General features: G+C 35.2%; 1 protein-coding gene and 1 long non-coding RNA gene across 8 annotated transcripts in view; one reads left to right on the plus strand and one right to left on the minus strand.

Annotated features, from left to right (window-relative positions):
* Positions 1-89: 89 nt before the first annotated feature.
* On the plus strand, positions 90-1,148 carry LOC113057667 (uncharacterized). The gene is made up of 3 exons (XR_003277861.1): positions 90-367; positions 893-1,003; positions 1,110-1,148. It is a non-coding gene; the product is annotated as an uncharacterized LOC113057667 (long non-coding RNA).
* Positions 1,149-4,311: 3,163 nt separating this feature from the next.
* The window catches only part of col23a1a (collagen type XXIII alpha 1 chain a), a 115,712-nt gene continuing 99,553 nt past the window's right edge, over positions 4,312-20,470 (minus strand). For 3 of the 7 annotated variants that reach the window (XM_026225119.1, XM_026225122.1, XM_026225117.1), the window contains 21 exons: positions 14,971-14,997; positions 14,842-14,868; positions 13,689-13,742; positions 13,259-13,321; positions 13,071-13,115; positions 12,473-12,550; positions 12,223-12,246; positions 11,196-11,249; positions 10,956-11,000; positions 10,708-10,788; positions 10,574-10,627; positions 10,417-10,482; positions 9,852-9,878; positions 9,132-9,191; positions 8,887-8,958; positions 8,570-8,596; positions 8,428-8,481; positions 8,208-8,294; positions 7,837-7,905; positions 6,751-6,789; positions 4,312-6,218 (listed from right to left, as the gene is read on the minus strand). In XM_026225119.1, the coding sequence (XP_026080904.1) occupies positions 6,168-6,218; positions 6,751-6,789; positions 7,837-7,905; positions 8,208-8,294; positions 8,428-8,481; positions 8,570-8,596; positions 8,887-8,958; positions 9,132-9,191; positions 9,852-9,878; positions 10,417-10,482; positions 10,574-10,627; positions 10,708-10,788; positions 10,956-11,000; positions 11,196-11,249; positions 12,223-12,246; positions 12,473-12,550; positions 13,071-13,115; positions 13,259-13,321; positions 13,689-13,742; positions 14,842-14,868; positions 14,971-14,997 (1,104 nt within the window). In that variant the 3' untranslated portion in view covers positions 4,312-6,167. Of the gene's footprint in view, positions 6,219-6,380; positions 6,543-6,750; positions 6,790-7,836; positions 7,906-8,207; positions 8,295-8,427; positions 8,482-8,569; positions 8,597-8,886; positions 8,959-9,131; positions 9,192-9,851; positions 9,879-10,416; positions 10,483-10,573; positions 10,628-10,707; positions 10,789-10,955; positions 11,001-11,195; positions 11,250-12,222; positions 12,247-12,472; positions 12,551-13,070; positions 13,116-13,258; positions 13,322-13,688; positions 13,743-14,841; positions 14,869-14,970; positions 14,998-20,470 lie in introns of those variants that run through there. The other 4 variants (XM_026225120.1, XM_026225121.1, XM_026225118.1 and 1 more) reach the window with 4 other exon arrangements.

A 20,470-nucleotide genomic window follows, 5' to 3' on the forward strand; every position in this document is an offset into this window, starting at 1 on the left:
GATTCACAGGTTTTCTCCTCGACTTCTGACTTTGTTCGTTATTCTCATGCTATGCGTAGCCGTCCATAAATTTAAAACGAATTGTTTAAGCCTCAGCGTGAAACTTGTGTCGGAAGTCAACGCCCTTATCCGTCTGCGTGGGACTTTTATTTAACAACTTCCTGTCCGTCAGTTTGCCAGTACGTGTTGTTCTGTTCTCCAATCTGGATTAGACACAGCTGCGCTCGCTTTCAAAACCTAAATTTAACGAAGATTTTTCAGTGTTTTTAGACTTCATCAGCATACCACCTTTATTTAATTTAATAAACATGGACCAGATGGAAGACCCCGCTGGATCGGATAATAAACGAGCTATAGAGCGGAAAAGGTAGGTTCAATCTTGTAAAGAACGGCCTGTTTAACGTTAACAGCGCTCGGAAGCTTCGTGTTTGGTTTGCTGCCAGTTAACCACTAATGAAGATAGATTAAAACCAGTATATCGATGTTAAATGTCGAGAGCTGTATTAACGTCAATGTATGACATTATTATGTTGCTATCAGCTATTAAATGTTGTACATTAGATGTTGAGAACGGATAGCGTTAGGTGTTTCTCTTTAGACTGGTGTGGTTTGACCTCGAAGCTCCAGTAATACAGCACTTATTGTTATATTTTCTCCAAGTACAGTACATTAGTTGAGGTCCTCGCTATTTTTTTTTTTTTTTTTGTGCTGATAGTTTCCGGGTAAAGTGTTCAGATAATGTTTTTTTTCCTGATATCTAAGGTACAGACCTGCGTCATGGTGTGCTGCTGTACTGCTATTATTTTTTAGTACTATGACAAAGAAGGAACCTGCATTTTTATGACGCAGCATTGGTTCCATATTAAACCGCTGTTTTCTTTCCCGTTTCTAGGAGCTGAAGATGCCAAAGGAGGATTTCAGAGAGGACAAGCTTTCAACATCCGCACTGTCCATCACTTCGTCCCTCCTCTCACCCCCTAAACACCAGACACCGGTGGAAACGGTTTGTAGTTATAGATCTGTGATCTATGCAAACTGCAATGTCATATATTATTGTTAGTAAAATTATTAAGTAATCTACTGATCATGTATCTTTTTGTCCCTGACAGGCCTTGGTTTAGCCAGAGACCTCACCTCCATACTCCATTTAAGTCCAGCAGTTTCATCACAAGCGTTTCGATGGGAGGTAATGAAGGAGGAGGACGGGGAGGAGAGCGATGGAGCCTCTTCGGGGTGCGGCCTGTCGTGCAGAAATCCCCCACTGACCCAGGATCAGAAACCAACAAACCTGGCAAGAACCTGTTATACAAATAAATTATTTTAGGTTTTGAAGATGCCTAATTATACCCTCAGATTTGTTGGTTTAACTTTTATGCAATATTTGTTCTGCACCAAGATTATTTTTTTTTTATTTTGTTGCATCATTTACTATATTATTAAATATATTTTACTGTATTTATTTAGGGATATTGCTTCTGTACTACTATTTTTACACTAATATAGTGTATATGATCGCTGGGGCTTGGAGAAATTAAGATGATATTAACATCATGTGTATTGTGAAAAGCGCTGTATACATTTTGGGACATTCACAATAAGACCCGAAATGTGATAATGTTAACCTTTTTTCCTGCTGTTTCATGACTACAGGGGGATTCATGCTGCAATCGTACTTTGGGGTTCAGAAGTCCAATACAATAGACGGCATGAAAACCCAAATAAACCTCTCCGTTGAAGATCCCGCCACTTTAAAATCTCCCAAGATGGAGATGAGCAGCGAGGACGGAAAGAAAACATCCTGTCACAGACTGAGACATCGAGACATGAACATTCTCACTCCTTCCGGCTTCTGAACCTCACAAGTCTTGACCTCTCCGAAGCTTCCTCGCCTTTTATGTACACAATATAGCACTTGCTATTTTATGGTCTCTTGTAACACCACACCGACTTATCCTGTTTCCCCTTGTAACCTTAATAGAATTTCCCTTTAAATTAGATCTGTAAAATCTCTCAAATTAGTGCCAAACCTCATTGATAGTTGTTTTTATGTCCCAGCACCCCAAAAAGATTTTTTTTCTTTTTACATTTTGAATGTTTTTTTTTATTATTATTATTATTACTGTGTGCTATGACAAAGTTACTAATTTTGATTATTGTGGTTTAAATCTACTACAGTAAAAACCTATAGAGAATATCAAGATATGCATAATTATCAATAAGCTTGTGTTTTTAGGTGTAAGATGCACTCACAGGTACATCCGTTAACAGTAAATCAGAATTTTGTGGACCATTTTGAAAGCTATGTATACTTTTATAAACATGTTTACACAGCATTTTGCATTAGATTGATGGATTTGATCAGTGCACGTGTTGTAGTTATATAGCACATCAACAGAATAACGTACTGTTGCACACATCTGTTTATAGCCACTGTAAAACATGCAAATCTAATAGTCAGATTTGACTAAACAGTCAGGTATCCATCTTTCCACATAGTTGAAACATGTTTACGTGCCATTTTTGTGACTTAACTGAACTGCTTATTTAGTTCAGTCTACTAATTTATTTTATTAATTGATGACATTAATGTGGTATTTTATGTTGTGTGGTTCCCCATGTGCAATAAGTTTGTATCAGCATGCTGAAAACATGTCTTTTCTATCACTGGGTTTCCACATACAATCTTTTTCTATAGTTTTGTGTTATTTATTCCTTTTTTTTTTTTTTTAAACAACAGTAAAGTACTATTAACATGTTTTGCTGTACATTCTGAAGCTGGAATCATTTTATTGTTGCTGTTTTGCACATATGTAGTGGAAATGCTTTGGCTTTACAATTTTCCACTCCGTTCATGTTATAAGTTAGTTTTCTGTAGTGCTTGAATTCTGTTTTTAGTATGTTACATTTTGTAAGTCTGAAGTGGCTTTTGCATCTCAGGCCATACTGTTTAACACAAGTCACGTGTTGTATTACCATTACATATTACCTGTTCATATTGCTCAGTTTGGGTATTTGATTCCTATAATAAAACATGGCTGTCAAGCACAATAAACATTTTTGATTGTAATCGTATTTTATCATTTAATCATTATAATTTTTTTGTTTTATTATGATTATTTCAATAGGTTCCCTGGGGTTTACTTATGTTATATATATCTTTTAAATGCTAAAATTGTTTATAAATGCTTCTGGAAGTAAATTAATGACAAAAGTTTGATTTGCAGATTGTTGAATTGCAATACTTGGGGGGGGGGGGTGGAGCTTTGAATTAACAGTGCTTGAAATATTTCAAAATAATGTTCAAATTTGATTCTAACTCAAAATATTCAACATTAAAGATCCGGGAATGGCAGGAACAGCACTAGCAGTAGAGTCCCCATGCATAATCTCCAGCTGTGTCATAGCTTAAAAAAGACTGACAATTTTGTCAATGGAGTACTTTGGGAAGTGAATATATAGAATTGAAAAAAAAAATCATTTTATTTTCAATATTCACATCTTTAATGCACAACCATGCTGGGTGACAACCCCATGAAATACACTGCATTAAATATGAGCACTGTTAATGCAATGCATTTTTTTTTTTAATTCAACATACTTACTGTTTCAAAGACTTTTGTCATTGATCTAGGCCTACTTCATTTTCAACCCTCATTTGGACCCTTTTAATCAGTTTTCGATGAGTGGTCCCTTTAAGGCTTGACAGTAAACCACCAGTTATGATTGTCTAACATCATTGCATAAAGCGTATCAAAGCCCCCTTGCTCTAGCAGGTAAGTACGAGTTATAAAGAAACATTCCATCCATATAAAACCACAAACAAAGCATTGTGAAACTCTTTACTTACGGTTTTCGATGCAGCTGGTGTTAGATCGCATTCAGTTGGCTGCTAAATCTTTCAAAAAGACATTCTTTACGAACTCTGTGCCTCATTTACAAAACAATCATTAGTCAAATGCTCTGCATAAACACATAATCCGCCTGCAAGATGTCCTGTTGTCAGCAGACTGTAGCACGTTTAGTACGTCAAAACAATGGGTTAGATTTGCTTTTCCTCTGGTGTAGACAGGACAGGTGTGAGCTGATTGGCACACGTGGGCAGGGATTATAAATGATTATATGCAAATATATTTGTCCACGTAACATCACAGATCCCGCGATATTTTAGGAGCTTGATTAAATGGTTATTTATAACCAGAAAGATATTTAAGCCAAAAGATGAATCTTGCACAAAGACCTTTTATATGCCAAAGTCTTCCAAAACAACAACAACAAAAACACACACAACAACAACAACAAGATTGATTTCTTTTGTCATGACCGGTTTAATTACCTTGGCATCTAAAGTCAACAGGAAACTGTACTCTTACTCATTTCTTGCTCAATGTGACATAATTCCAAGTGAAACAGAACATTCATGCAATTATGAAAAATAGCAGGATTGAATTACATTCATCAGGAACTGATTTGATCATGAAAAGTCTCAGAGAAACAGTCTGCGCTAAATGTAAGTTTACAGTGGATTGTGGAGAATTTTTGAAACAGCATACTTTTTGATCGTGACCAAGGTCAAATGAAAGACTACTAGTTGACTAGTTTACAAGTAACAAACTTTCATTTCCATTTTATAAAACATTTGAAAGCAAACCAATCTGTCAGGCAATCAGTAAGAACGTTCTCCTTACCCCATATCAACTATTAAATACAAATACTGTTCAAGCAGCAAAACATCTTCAAAATAATCTTTCAGTATCTTCCAAATCAAACATTGTTTGTGTTAGAAGAAGAAGAAGAAGAAGAAGAAGAAGAAGAAGAAGAAGAAGAAAACACCTGTAAAGAAAGTCAAAGAAAAAAACAAAAATTTAACAATAAAATGTTTCCAAAAATGTCCTCCCATTCTGTTCTGTTTCTAAAATGGTGCTATAATGTTATTGGTCAATCGTACATCACAACATAGTAACATTGAAACATTCTGCCTGCCATTTAACACCAAAGACAGGCTTATAAAAATTCATAAGCATTATCTGTAACATATTTTAAGCATACAGTATAAGAACTTTTAAATGATCTGGCCACCAGTTATTTGATTGTTAACAATAAATATTTCAGAAAAGCTTATGAAGTATGGTTTTAAATCCCTGAAAAAGGATAAACCATCATGGAAATGTACGCTGAACATGCTAAAATGTGTAAAAAAAAACAAAAAAACAATCTCTTCTTGATGTCTTTTCTGTCTGTTAAATACTGGAAAACCAAAGAAAGAAAATGAGATTGATAAAATGGAATCTCTAATGTTTTCTTTGCCTTCATGCTATGAAAGATCATAGAGCAATACTTTATCAAAAAAAAAAAAAAAAAAAAAAAAAACACCTTAAACTAAAAGCCTTAAACTTGAGTCCTTGCAATGGCTGAACTGAGGTCATGAAAACACCTTCAGTTTCGGCCATCTTTAATAAGCACATCAGTATATATCATACATTATTATGATCAACACTATGGAATATGTATCAAGGATTGTGATGTTAAAAACAATGACAAGTAGTCAGAGTCAACATATACTGTATCGCATATAAAGTATCACAACAAATGTGAGCAACAAAAATTAGATGCAGTAGTATTAAAAAAAAACAAAATAAACAGGTACAATATAACACACTATGCTTGCTCACTGTTTATCAGCTGCGCTGATTTAAAACAGATGTAGTATTAATTTTATTATTTTATGGTCAATTATGCATTAATAAGTAAATGCTCACCATCCAAAAGTCTTTGGGCATCGATTCCAGATGCTTTGTGTTTTTGCTTGCGGGTTAAAAACTACAAAAATCCAAGCATAAAACAGTAACACATAAGAAATAAATCTTGACTGTTCATTAATATGCTCAAAATAATGATCTGTTCGGTATCATCTCCATGCCAAAGCCTCTTATGTCAGGCTGCTGTTGCTGTCCTATGGAGCAGCTGCATCCATGAGGCAAATCCCTGATCTCTCTTCTCTCCAAGAGCTCAATTATGTTCCTCCATGAAAAATATTGACCATAGTGAGGACTGTTTGCACCCTCTTTTGACCTGCGTATTGAGGACCGTCAATATTAACCAGTATTATTGAGATGGCGTCACTTGAGGGACAGTAAAGTCATTTAAACTCATTGGGTTCTTGAAGAACATCAAGGCTGGGAGAGACGTTTCCTCTTGAGTTTTTGAAGCATTCCCTGTTCCTTTAAAAACAAAAGATATGATGCAAAAATCTCGTATTGGCACTAGTTGAGCGGGTCGGTCCAGCATGCCCATGCAACATTCCCCAAGCACATTACAGTCATCTTATGGTGAACAATACTGTCCATTTATGCTCCAGGAATAATAAAAAAAAAATCACACCAAAAAAGCAGCATCCACTTTATGAAAAAATAACACTGATGAATGTACATCGAAGTCTCTAGTCTTATAAAATGTAGAAATATTTAACAAGTGAAAAAGCTGTATGAAACTGCAATATATATCACATCAATATGTACAGACGACATGCCTCAGGTTACACATCACTGCAAAAGAACAACAAACACACAATATTAGTGATGAGCAAAGCCAAATCCAAGAGTGCAACATAAAAGAGCTGTGTGGCATGTGTACTTATACACACTGCAGTCGATTGTTTTCAATAGGCAATTGTTAAAGTCACATACTGTACATGAACTGTACAGACATGGTTAAGGAATATTCAAGGATCATAAATATAATTTTTTTACTGACCTTGTGCCAGCAACCTGGTATTGGAAGTCCATCGGGACCCTTAAAAAAAAAAAAAAAAAGTAAAAAAAAAAAAAAAAAAACCATGGGTGTAAGAGCAGTCAATTAAGTTATATTGTTATTTTAACAAATTCACGTTTAAGTGGTGTAAAAAATTATCAGTTTAAATTTTTACAACTGTCTGTAAGCAAACACTGCACACAAAATCCTAATAATTATTTTTCAAAAAAAAAAAAAAAAAAATACATGAGTTAAATGACATAATTTTTTTAAATAAGTAGACATCAACCTAAAAACTCAGCAAAGAATTACATAGATATTTACATGCATGCTTGCAAAACTCATCACCAATGCTGTGTTATGAAGTAAAATATTAATGACACTTTGATTGCTAAGTTACAATGTTTCTTGTCAAACTTTGTTAATATTTTATAAATCAGTTTGGGCTTTATTACCTTTGAGTAAAAGTTAATAATCTCTAATTATGTGTGTTGTATAGACTCTATCGTTTAAATGTTTGAGTCGTAAGATTTTATAATGTTTTTGAAAGAAGTGTTTTTTTGCTCACCATGGCTGCATTTATTAAGTAAAAACAGAACTGTTGTAAATTTTAATTTATAATATATATTTATAACGTTATTATTATTATTATTATTTTATATAATTAATTCTTGTGATGCAATGCTGAATTTACAGCATCATTACTCTAGTCTTCAGTGTCACATGATCCCTTTAATATGCTGATATGGTGCTCAACAAATATTTCTCACTATCAATGTTGAAAACAGTAGCTCTGATTCATGCTTCTTTGATGAATAAAGTTCAAAAGAACAGCATTTATCTGAAATAGAAATGGGATGTAGTCTGTGCAGTTACTTTTTGTCAACTTAATATATTCTTGTTAAATAAAAGTATTAATGTATTTCGAATAAAAAAATCTCACTGGCCCCAAACATTTCATGTACCAGTATGTTTATGGCAGACATAGGATAGTTTACAAGGAGTAGTTAAAAGCTGAAAGCAGGAAGTGTCAGAAATCTGCAGGTATAAACAGAGAGAGAGAGAGAGAAGCAGGCAGATATACTGTACCAGTGGGCAGGGGGCCTCAGGGGCCGGCGGCCCCGTTTCCACTGCCTCTTTTTTACATCCATCAGTTCCCTGTCAGCGAAGGCACACATATACAATATACACTCCCATAATGACTAAAAACAAACACCACACACACACTCACGCTACAGACCAATCAAAGAGAAACTGAAACAGAACATCAGCCTATAGAAACATACGGAAGAAAGGTGAGGAAAAGTGGAAAAGGGAAAAAGATGTCTGTGAAATATCTGTGTTCCCAGATGGGCACACTTTGTTGTTCCTGACAGAATTACCCGGTGTGTTTTTTCAGCAGTATCAATCTGTAACACATCAACACATATAAACATCTGAAAAGTAGCTATAACACGCACCACGGGACAGGGCTGGTCCAGACCCGGCGGCCCCTGTTCGCCTTTCTTTCCCTTTAGCCCTCTCTTTCCAACAGGACCGCGATCTCCCTGTGAACAGGAGGATCCACAAGATCATTTTAAGTAAAGGACTATGTACAGTCAGTAAATAAATAAGTGTCATGTTTTTTGAACATGTATGAAAGCTTCATTGATATAGCCAGAGGTAAATATGATGCAGTACCTTCTCTCCTCTATCTCCACGATCACCCCTGTCTCCCTTAACGCCAGGAAAACCCTACAATAAAATGAAATAAAAATTGCATTGTGATGTACGTATGAATAAATGAATGAATGAATTAATTAATTAATAGATAAATGCTTACATCTAATCCAGGCTCCCCTGGTTTTCCCTATAAAAGAAAACAAAAATGATTTTAGCTACATATAAATATATATTTTTGTGTGGAAAATACCAGTGTAATATTACTTTACAGTTAGGTTTAGGCATGACATTTGACATTTATCAATTCAAATCAAAATTAATTAATAAAACACTGCTAAACAATCATTAAAACCACAGAGTGGTTAAAAAATAACTCTATAATGCACTATAGAAATATAAAAATACACTACAAATACATCCACTTAAACCTAATGGTCATTAAAAATAGTGGTTAGTTGAATCTATGATTAGATTTACCTTTTCACCCTTTGTGCCGGGAAGACCAACTAATCCTGTTGCTCCCGGGGGCCCCGGAGGACCATGTAGGCCCTATAAAACATAATAATAGGTATAAAGATGTTATGAGTATGGATAGCATCATAATTATAACATGCAGGCCAATCTTACATATACTGCAATATTACAATATTACATTGTATTGAATTATTGCTTTTGTTTTTAAATCCTAGACTAGTGCATTATGAGATTAGCTGTGGTCTCACTTGTATTCCTGCAGCACCAGTTTCTCCCTTCTCTCCTTTAATACTCTCCCCTGGATCACCCTATGAGAGATTCAGTACAGCGTTAGACTGATACACTGCATGGAGTCTGAGTTACTGGATATCTCCAGACATTTATTAGGGACTTTAAAGCACTTAAGTTCTGTCAGGACAACTCTCGGAGGGATTGGCATGGTAATGCAGATGTCAATGTTAATGTATTTGGTCTTGGCGGAATAAATCTGCTACGCTGCTGCAGCAGAGCAAGTATTGAGACTTGCTACTGTCAATTCATCTACAACATGCTGCTGTGAGCATGTAAGCAATATTGCTGCTGCAAATATAACATACGTACATGAAATAACTCCCATATAGCATGCATGAATCACATCGTAGCAGATCTATACAGGTGGAGCTGGGGAAGGTGAAGGGTTTCTAAAGCAAGCTGCAACTGCTACGGTAAGCCCTAGTCATATATTTGAATCCTGAGCAGCGAGCTCATTGGCTACCGATACAGGAGAGAACCAATCAGCTGTGCCATGTGTAAATGATGTCATTAGGTCAGATTGAGATAGAGCATCCAGAATATCATGCCATAACTCTGTACTTAGGTTTCTGGTCATGGGTTTTATGACAAGACAAAAAGTTTGATAAACCACTACATTTAGGAACACATACATTAATAGACTGATTAAAATCTGAATCAAATAAAATAACACCTACTTTGGAGCCTGGCAAGCCACGATGACCCTAAAACACACATAATAACTGTTTTTTAATGGTGTTATGATATCACTCTTAAAAGTCAGATAAATGTAAAAAAACAGGGGAGAGTCAGGTTAAAGGGATAGTTCAGAATTGAAAATTCTGTTTCATTTACTGTATGAGTCTTATGTTGAACATGAAAAAGAAGATATTTAGAGGAATGCTGGTAATCAAACAGTTGGTGGTTCCCATTGATTTCCATAGTAGGAAAATAAATACTATGGAATTCAATGGGAACCACCAACTGTTCGATTACCAGCAATCTTCAAAATATCTTCCTTTATGTTCAACATAAAAAAAAAAAAAAAACTCAAACAGTTTGGAATGACATTAAGGTAAGTAAATGATGACAGAATTAAAATTTTTGGGTGAACTATCACATATTTATCATATGTAACTAAGTACAGTTACATATGTTAAAGTGAAAAGATTTGTAAAATTGTCATTAGTGTTCATATCAGCCATCAGATGTCATCAAATGCATTGAAATCATACTATCATGCATGTCTAAAATGTGCCTCACCATGTACCCAGGTGGTCCTGGTGGACCTGGAGGCCCTGGTGGTCCAGGTTGTGAAATCATCTGAACCTGTAGACAGTCATAAAATCACATCTAAAGATAACTGTACTCTTAATACTAGAATATTAATCAATGAAAATGTGGGGGCAATTGTTCTGACCAGATTGTCCTCTAGTATAGAGTCTCCTTTCTCTCCTTTCTGCCCATCCATTCCCTATGACACGTTTGAGTAATATTATAAATGATAGAAAATAAATGAAAATAATTAATAGATTTATAATTTTGAGTACTTACAGAGGGACCAGAGAGACCCATTTCTCCCTTTTCCCCCCTCTCTCCGGGTTCACCAGGCTCTCCAGTGTCTCCCCGTTCACCCTGATGGTCAAATCAATCCAAATATTGATAAGCAACTCATTTACATGAATCTCTGAGTGTCCCATATAGGTTCTATATGGGTGCTTGTCCTTGCAAAATTATGTATATTTATATAAAATTAAACAAAACAACTGGTATACTTCTAAACTGGTTGAACCAATGATCACCTTTTCGCCATCAAGCCCTGCAGGCCCAGGCAAACCAAGTCCCCCCTGTTTGGATGAATGAAACATACAGACGTTCAGAATTCATATTTCTTCTGATACCATGAACTAGATCAAACTAGAAGGCCTCTGAAAATAAAGTTCTAGCACAGTCTTTTTGTGTCTTTTAAATACAATAATCATGGAACCAACACACTAACTGAGCCACTCATTAACAGATTTTGATCAAATTGTGAAATTCACCTTTGCACCTTCTTTTCCGGGCGGTCCCGGGGGTCCAGGAGGGCCAGGTGGTCCCTGTTTGGTAAACGATAATTCAAACTTATAAAATGGTCTTTTTGCAAAACCCACTTTGCATTTTAAGAATCACAAACCTCTGATGGACCCCATTTTACAACTGCTATAAAACAGGAAATTGTTGTTCCAATATAATTCTTCATGTGAAAACATGTGCAACATCCTGAACGATGTTTAACAATGCTGATGGCATTCTTTGAAGGAAATATTGCTATTCTTTCGACTAAAACATACCATAATTATGGCTGATTTTTTTCATTTCCTTGTCACCATATTCAGTGTATCTGTACAATGTGCGCTCACGGTCTGTGGTTCGATACACATTTCAGACTGATTATACTGTTGATAGAGATGACCACAAAGCCTTGCAAATGTCCAAAATGATAAAATTCCAAATGTCTCCTCCTATTCCTCATTTGCAATGTGACAAAACACAGAAATTCAAAGAACGGCATTGTCTAGAACATTTAAACAGACATTATAAATGTAACCTCAAGACCCATTCGTTATACAACCCAGATACACATTCTGAGTACAAGAACAACATTTGCAACTAATTGCATCTAATTTTATGAATTTGTCTTGGTACATTACATAAAGCAAAGCCTTAAATGTTTAAAAGCAATGTTATTTCAATTTTTTTTTCTTTCAAACAGTTTGATAACAATGTTGCATGCATACAACCAACTTTGATAATGATAATAATAATAAACATTATTTGCATAGTTTTACTGAAGAATCTGCATTGACAATAAGCAATCAATATTTTATATTGACTTATTGAAAATTAATCTTGAATAATGTATTTTGAATTAGCATTATATGATGAAAATGATAATGGCTTGTTTTAAATTCACACACACACAAACACACACACACACAAACACAAACAGTGAGTATTTGTTAAGGATAATCAGGCTACATATTCAACCAAAATAACTAGAAATGGCAACTCATGCTACAGTACGGTTACCGAGACACTGATGGTTTTGATGGCCTGCCAGGAAAAAATAAATAAAGTCTGACTTAAATTTCGGAATACATAATGGCATTTGGTTTTAATATAACCATGAATTTATAGTCATCTGGGGTTTACATAATTTCATTACAGGAAGTCTAACCAGTAACATCAAATTTGCATGAATCCTGATGACCGATTGGCAAAAAGTAACAGTTGTTATGAAGTTTTTCTAGCAATTACCATCAATAAAATCACAGCTCACCTGAAAGGCATCTAAGAGTTTGCCATTGAAGTCAATGATGTCACCGGATGCTGATATGCCTTTCTCACCAGGGCGGCCCTACCGTGATAAAGAATAATATGCATACATTTAATGCTTTTATTATGCTTTTATTCTATTTATGAAGGTGGTGTAAACTAAATTTAACCCGATCATAATTGTACAATCCTATTTTTTAAATGCAACTTAGATTTATTATACATTTAAAAATAACAATACCTAAATTATCGGAAACGGACTTTCCCACATGTGCATTCAACTCATAAATACGATCTTTACGAAATGACTCAAATGCATCAGTTATTTTCTTTGAATTTTTGAGAAATCTGATTCATTAGCCATTATGAGTCAATAGCCCGAAGAACAACAAAGTGCGGTATTTGTGCTACAAAACAGGTGCATATTTATGATTAAGACAGTTAAATAATAAGGTAACAAATAACTGACTGCTAAAATAACTGGGAGCAAGTGATACTGGAAGCCAAGTTATGAAAGTCAAAGACAACAGTCTTATCTGTCAGTGCAGCATTAAAATCAAATGAGCACACGTTTAATAAACGTATGATGCATCGCTCCTCACCAGTTCACCCTGGGGCCCTTGTTCTCCAACATCTCCCTTATCTCCCTGAGAAATACAAAGCTAAAATCAAACCAAACCTGTCAAGCATCGATGTTACCCATTTACTGTAAGTACCATCATTGTAGGATATATACATATATATATGAATTTATACACACATAACAGAAAGAGCTTCACCCAGCGCTCACCTTTAAGCCTGGCAGACCATCGGTTCCTCGGTCACCCTGAGGACCTGGCTCTCCCTGCTCACCCTGGCAAACACATACAGAGCATTTAAAGTGATATAGAACAGATCGCAGAGAGTAATACTGCAGCAAAAGAAGCTTTAACAGAGCAGTCAGATCCATATGAAGCCCATTACTCTTTGAAATCATTCTTATTACATTGCTAATGATTAAGTAACGGTCCGTGGCTATGGTGAAATCAATGATACAATCCCCAAAATATGCTGAGATGATTGCAAAACAGAAGATTAAGATACTCAGAAAATGAATAGGTAATAAATAATAAAATAATATTCCCAAAATGGAGGGAAAGGACCTTGAAAAAACATTTGGATCAGAAAGATGGGTTTGTCAATATTCTGGAGTCAAAACCAGAAGAAGAATGACCTCTGACCTTTGGCCCTGGGGGTCCCTGCGTTCCTGGGTGACCCTGAACTCCATCTTCACCCTGGAAAACAGTTAAACACTCAGTTTACAGAGATTTAAAGACACTGAGCACATAAATACGATATAAAGGGGAGAAGCGACAGATATTCCGTGTTGTGACAGATAAAAAAAAAAAATGCATTGGATCCATCCATCAGTTGGTGATTGGATGGAGGCAGATCTGAATGTGAGCTTGTACAACTATCATTGAGATGCTTTTATAGTTTTTGTTAATATTTTAAATTAGATTTTATTTTTTCATTTTCTGTTTTCATTTTTATTTTAGTAGAAGTTTTAGTCATTTTTTTATATCTATGTTTCTAAGTTGTTTTACTTTATTTTAACAAAAATTACAAGCAGTGTATTGGCAACTACCTGTAATCTCAATCTCTCTCTCTCTCTCTCTCTCTCTCTCTCTCTCTCTCTCTCTCTCTCTCTCTCTCTATATATATATATATATATATATATATATATACACCCTATTTATATTTACCCTATTTACTTTCTCTTATTGAAAAAAATGCATAATTGCATTATAATACAAAGAAAAATGTTTGTCTTGGTCATTTTTTAATGTCAAATCTTGCTTCTCGGTTGACATAAGCAAAAATACCTCTAGCGCTATAAATAACACTTTTCAATTTTTATAGAAAACATCAACTTCGTCCCCACACATCCTTATATCTCGTTTCACTTAGAAATAAAATCACACTACAGAAGTAAAAAAGGTTGCCAACACTATTTCATGCAGCTGCAACACAACGGCTAGAACATACTCACATACAGTATGTTTCTCATCTTAGTCTCACACACAAACATACAAATTATACAATAAAAGTAATTCCAGAGAAACCGGCAGAAACTTATTCAAGACCTCATACAGATGTCCGTGCCACCAGACGTGAGTGTTTAAGCACAGCTGCAGTCAGCAAGCACTTACTAGCGTAAAGGGCAAAACACCCAAACATGCTGCTCATATTTATGCAGAAAGGAAAGAATTTAGTCTTTTTTTTTTTTTTTTTTTTTAGAAAATTGCAAAAGCAAGACATTTGTCTAAAAAAACAAGACACATATTTTTCTCAAGGATGAGCACACATAGATTTTATGTGCTTTAAACTTACCGGTTTTCCTGGTAAACCTCTTTGTCCCTGCAGAGAGAAAACTTGTTTGAAAACGTAACATACAATAAAATAATGTGAGCCATGAAGACCACGACCATGTTGATCAGAAACAGTGCTGGCTACACTCACCTCCGTTCCTTCTTGTCCAGGAGCACCCTAGAGAGACAGAAAGTATTTAAGAATTACTTCAAAGATGTACGTCAGAGTTTGATTGATGCCAGAGCTCTTTTTTTAAAGACTGGAGAACCAAATGTCATGAACCAATCCTTACATTGCTATGCATCATTAACATTAAACAGCTTTCTGGGTTGGTATGAGTTGATAAATATCAACTCGTGTCACATTTATTTGCAGAGCACTTTCCACACCACTCCAGTCCATCAATTCATGTGAAAAGCTGCGTGTTTGTATCCATCACTGAGATGTTTTTTAAGAGTCCTCTATCCATAATTTTGCTTTCTCAAGCAAAAAAGTTTTCTTGTCTGAATATATGCAAAGATCAAGCACCATTTATAAGCAGTCTAAAACAGTTCTAAACAAACATGTTGGTGGATTTTGATGTGATAGGACAACAAGATGGATTTTTTCACTGGAGGTGGCATTATAATGGATTATGAACTTGTTTTTTGGACAAAAGCAATGGTTTCGATGTTTCAAGTGCCTCAATGATGAATTTGTTTCCTACAAACACAGAGCTTTCCACTTCACAAGACATTCATTGATGGACTGGTATTGTGGATTACTTGTGGTGTTTTTATCTCATTCTGATGGCACACTTTCACTTCAGAGGCTCCATTGGTGAGCGAGTGATGCTAAATTTCTCCAGATCTGTTCAGATGACGAAACAAACCCATTTTTGATGGCTTGAGAGTGAGTACATTTTCAGCAAATGTAAATTTTTGGGTGAACTAATATCGTGAGCGATGCCACTTGTCAATTTGAATTTTCCTTCCATCCATTTATTATAAACCCTGAGGATAAATCTACTAAATTTTAATTACCTTTTTAATTTTCACAGCGTTTTGTATTCTTATAGGGCTTCTTTGTAGAAAACTGTCTGTCATTTAACCAGTAGGGGGCAGTGATGTACAACTTTGCTTATTTTGGTTGAACGTTTGCCTTCAGATATAAGGCACCAATAACAAACACGTTAATGCAAAGTTATCATAGGTGTCTTATAATTTTACAACAGAAATCAATGTTTTGTGAGTCTTTGTCATACACAGAGAGCGAAACAGTGTGCATCTGCATGCATCTTTTGGAGGATGTGCTGGGTGATTGTATTTTGATATAAACTTCATAGGATGTCAAGCAGTGCATTTCATTTTGTAATCGATATTCTTGTCCTCATTCTGTACCTAAATTATGAACAGAATGAGTGAAGACATGGCACACATATGCATACACACACAATCAGATATAGTATGTCAAGCAGACTTCAAAGCTGGTCTTCAGCCACAATACAGAGACATCATTTTCTGTTCCCTGTCAAAAATGAACAAAACCAGAGGAAGCACTTGGGGAAATCAGAAGCACTAAACTATTCGCTTTCCCCATCCTTCCTTCTAGCTGTGCTTCTTAACAAGGTGGTTTTCCAGTGAAAAACAACAATTGGAGATGACTAGCTAGCAATTTGCTATGTTCGAGAAACATCTGTGACCAACATGGTGCAGAATATCATAGATTTCAGCTTTCATAAATTGTTTCTTTAAACTCAAGCTTGACGACAAAGTAAAGCTGTGCAAACAGAACACGTCTCTTTGTTTAATGCACAGGACTCTACTTCTGTCAGCACAGTCACACAGACTCTCTTTGTGCATGTGCTGTTATAGCCTACTATGTGTTTTTAGATTCATCAAATCATATCACAGTTGTGTGTCTTAGTGCTTGAAATGGGTGTTGGTACCTCCCTTGTTTATATATGCATATTAGAACTCTCATATTTTATTAGATCAATTAATAAAATACATTTAATGTAGTTAGCGCATTTACCTGTTTTTACATTTTGTGTGACTAGCCACAATATAATAACATTACATATTATATCATACTACATAAATTATATTAGTATTCCTTTATTATATTTTGACATATAATATTACATATACACAAATATATATATATATATATATATATATATATATATATATATATATATATATATATATATATATATATATATATATATATATATATATATATATTTCTGATTTGCAGCTAAAGACATTCCTTTTATTATTATTGTTGATAACAGGATTTTTGGAAACGGTGATACTTTGCAGGATTATTTTGATTAACAAAAAGTTCAAAAGAACAGGATTTATTTGAAATATAAAGCTTTTGTAACTATATGTGTGTACTGTCACTTTTGATCAAATTATTTCATGCTTGCTGTAAAATGTAAAATGTAACTAAAAAATAAATAAATTATAAATACTCTTACTGACCCCAAATGTTTGAACAGTTATGTGTGTGTGTGTGTGTGTAAGTATATATTTAAACTATATTTTGATGCAGATAATTCTGAGTAAATGAGATTCCCCACATGTTTGCCAAACCCCCAAATGTCATGTAAAATCAAGCAAAATGAGTTTGGTCATTTAAAATGTCAGTCAGACGGCCTCTTCATATATGAATGAATGGTTCTTGGCCAGAATAAGCTATAATATGCTCCAGATCTGCTGATAGTCAAAACCTTGGCTTGTGAACGGTCTAATAAGAGCGACATAGACTGCTACAGAAGAGAGTATGTACTGGCAACTCGCCATTTCCAGTTCACTCTTAGTCCAAATTAAGCTTCCTTTATGATAAGAAAGTTAAAAAAGATTAACTTAATTTGAAGGGACCAAAGGCGAGAAACATTGGGAGAACTCTTTTCGGGACATTTTGGAACATCAGAGCTTCTCAAGAACACACTGTGGCCGTGTCTTACCCAAACCAGATTAGTCTTGAGCCTTAAAATCTATATTTAGTTTAACTTTATGTGAGCCGCAGCACACTGGCATAGACTAGGGGAATGATGAACTGGATTTGCCCCTTTCCCCTCTAACCTCTTTCTCTCCATCACCTCTGGCTGAACAAAACACAACGTCAGATGACGGAGGCCAGAGCGGAGCAATGCTAATGCCTTTAACCTTTAAAGTACAACCTTTAACTGTTGTAAACCACAGGCTGTTATATTAAAAAAAACAGCTTCAGATGATAAATCGTGACCTATTGGTTAAAGAGTTTGACTCCTAAACCTAGGGTTGTGGGTTTGAGTCTTGGGCTGGCAATACCATGACTGAGGTGCAATTGAGCAAGGCACCAAACCCCCAACTGCTTCTCGGGCACCGCAGCATAAATGGCTGCCCACTGCTCTGGGTGTGTTTGTGTGTGTGTGTGTGAGCACGAATTCTGAGAATGATACTTGACTATATGTCATGTCACTTTTTCACTTTAAATCCAATTGTACAATTAGGCTCCCTTAGGTTAAAAGAAAAAAAACACCTTTGGTGCCCCCTTGGTAGTTGATGCCCTACACAGTTTACTCATTTATTTATTGAGTTATTTATTTATATATTTATTTTTTTCAAGTGACTTGAGCTGAACAAACAAAATTCTTGAACATTTTGTCACAACTTCATTTCATTATGTATTCACTTTATTATGTTTGAGCTAACTTAATCATTCTTTGAGACTACTTGAATCTTTTTGTTGACATACTTAACTGGGCAGTAGATTTGTAGGATATGACTGCATTCAGAGAGTAAATGCTGAATTTACAGTTTTTAAAAATTGCTTAGAAACTAAAAGTGGTACTTGAGGCCCACTCAGCGAAACCATTCACTCTTATACCTAATCTTTAGACTAAGTCTGCAAAATATATAATTATATACTATGTGTGTGTGTGTGTACAGTACACACATATATATGTATACACATACACACATACATCTACTGTATATACATTGTATATCCATGCCAAGTCATAAAGTCAACTTTAACAAAAACACTCTATACACTCCATATTGTTTCATAGCAGCTTCATGATAGTATCAAATTGAAATTCTGCTGTAAAGCAGCTCCAACAAATCAATAGTGTCATTACACAGCTCAGGTCGGGTCAATATTGATTCAATTCAGTTGCTGTGTAACTGTGTAAAATTCATCAGTTTTACATACATACTGTATACACAGTGTTTATGTCCATATGCATGTATGTGTGAGTGCTATGACAAACTCCTGTGCACTCCGCTGCACTCTGAACAAGCTAGACACACAGTAGTAGATAATAGTAGAGTAGAGCTGTAGATTTCCCTTATTTGAAGGTTCATTGAACAATTTGTTTGTGTGTGTGTGCATGTGTGTGTTTGTGTGTGTGTGTGTGTGTGTATGTGTTTATGGAGCAGCACTATAGTGTACAATGATGTTTAAAAGTGACTGCATTATATAATAAAAAGAGGAAATGTTACATTTAATTGAAGATGTTACTTATTGTTTCTTTGTAATTATTTGTGACATTTATTAGCAATTTCTGAGTGCGAATTGCACCCTTCTTTTCCACATTCACACAATGGTATCCTTTTAAAGCGCTAAATGCATAATTAAACGTGTAAGAAATGTCAAGATCTTTCCAATATGATGTGAACATTAATTTTCCTTTGATTGAATCTTATATAGTTTATTATGTGATTTGAGTTTTTATATTTGAGCTGTTCATTCAAATAAGATGCTTTATCTATAGGGTCATATCATGCATTATTCTCCCTGATTTGATGTAGCCTGTACAATTCTTTATGAGATGATCCTGTGACGAGTGGGATGAGGCCAAGGGCCATGGGAGCAGAGCAATAGATAATGAAAGATAATGATGGACACCTGTGCCACACGAGTCTCACAGAGGAGCACTGGATGGATAAAAGGAGGAGTGTCGACAGTGCAAGTTGAGAAAGGTCCAGGCCTGGACTTTATGTTGTTGTTATAATATGTTTTATGCATCAGTCGTCCGTGAGGGGCTGCAGCTTTTACTTTTGTTTTGTGTTTGTTGATTAGTTTATTAAAGTTAAAGGTCCTGTTCTTCGTGATTCCATGTTTTAAACTTTAGTTAGAGTGTAATGTTGTTGTTAGAGTAAAATATTATCTGTAAAGTATAAATATTATCTGTAAAGTTCTAAAGCTCAAAGTTCAATGCCAAGCGAGATATTTTATTTAACAGAATTCGCCTACAACGAACGACCCGTTTGGACTACATCCTTCTAGTTCCTGCAGTAATGACGTCACTGAAACAGTTTTTTGACTAACGTCCACCCACATCAATACAAAAAAGGGGGCGTGGCCTTGTTGTGCTCGCACAGAGAAAGAGGAAGAGTTGTGTTTGAAGAGTACTTTTGTCGCCATGTCGTCGAAACACTGTTATTTTCATCTCTGAGTCCAATCATCTTTGTTTGGGCTTCCCAGGGACACTGTACTTAGAGATCAATGGTTACAATTTATGTTTAACTCAGTTGCTGAAAATTATAATCCACATGTAAAACTATGTGCAGCACATTAAACTGAGGACAGCTTCCTCAATCTCAATCAGTTTAATGCCGGATTCGCACAAAGATTTTTCTTGAAAGATGGAGCAGTTTCCTCTTTGTCTGGAAAA

This window comes from Carassius auratus, chromosome 39 (assembly GCF_003368295.1).
Source record: "Carassius auratus strain Wakin chromosome 39, ASM336829v1, whole genome shotgun sequence".
In the NCBI taxonomy this organism is placed as follows: Eukaryota; Metazoa; Chordata; class Actinopteri; order Cypriniformes; family Cyprinidae; genus Carassius; species Carassius auratus.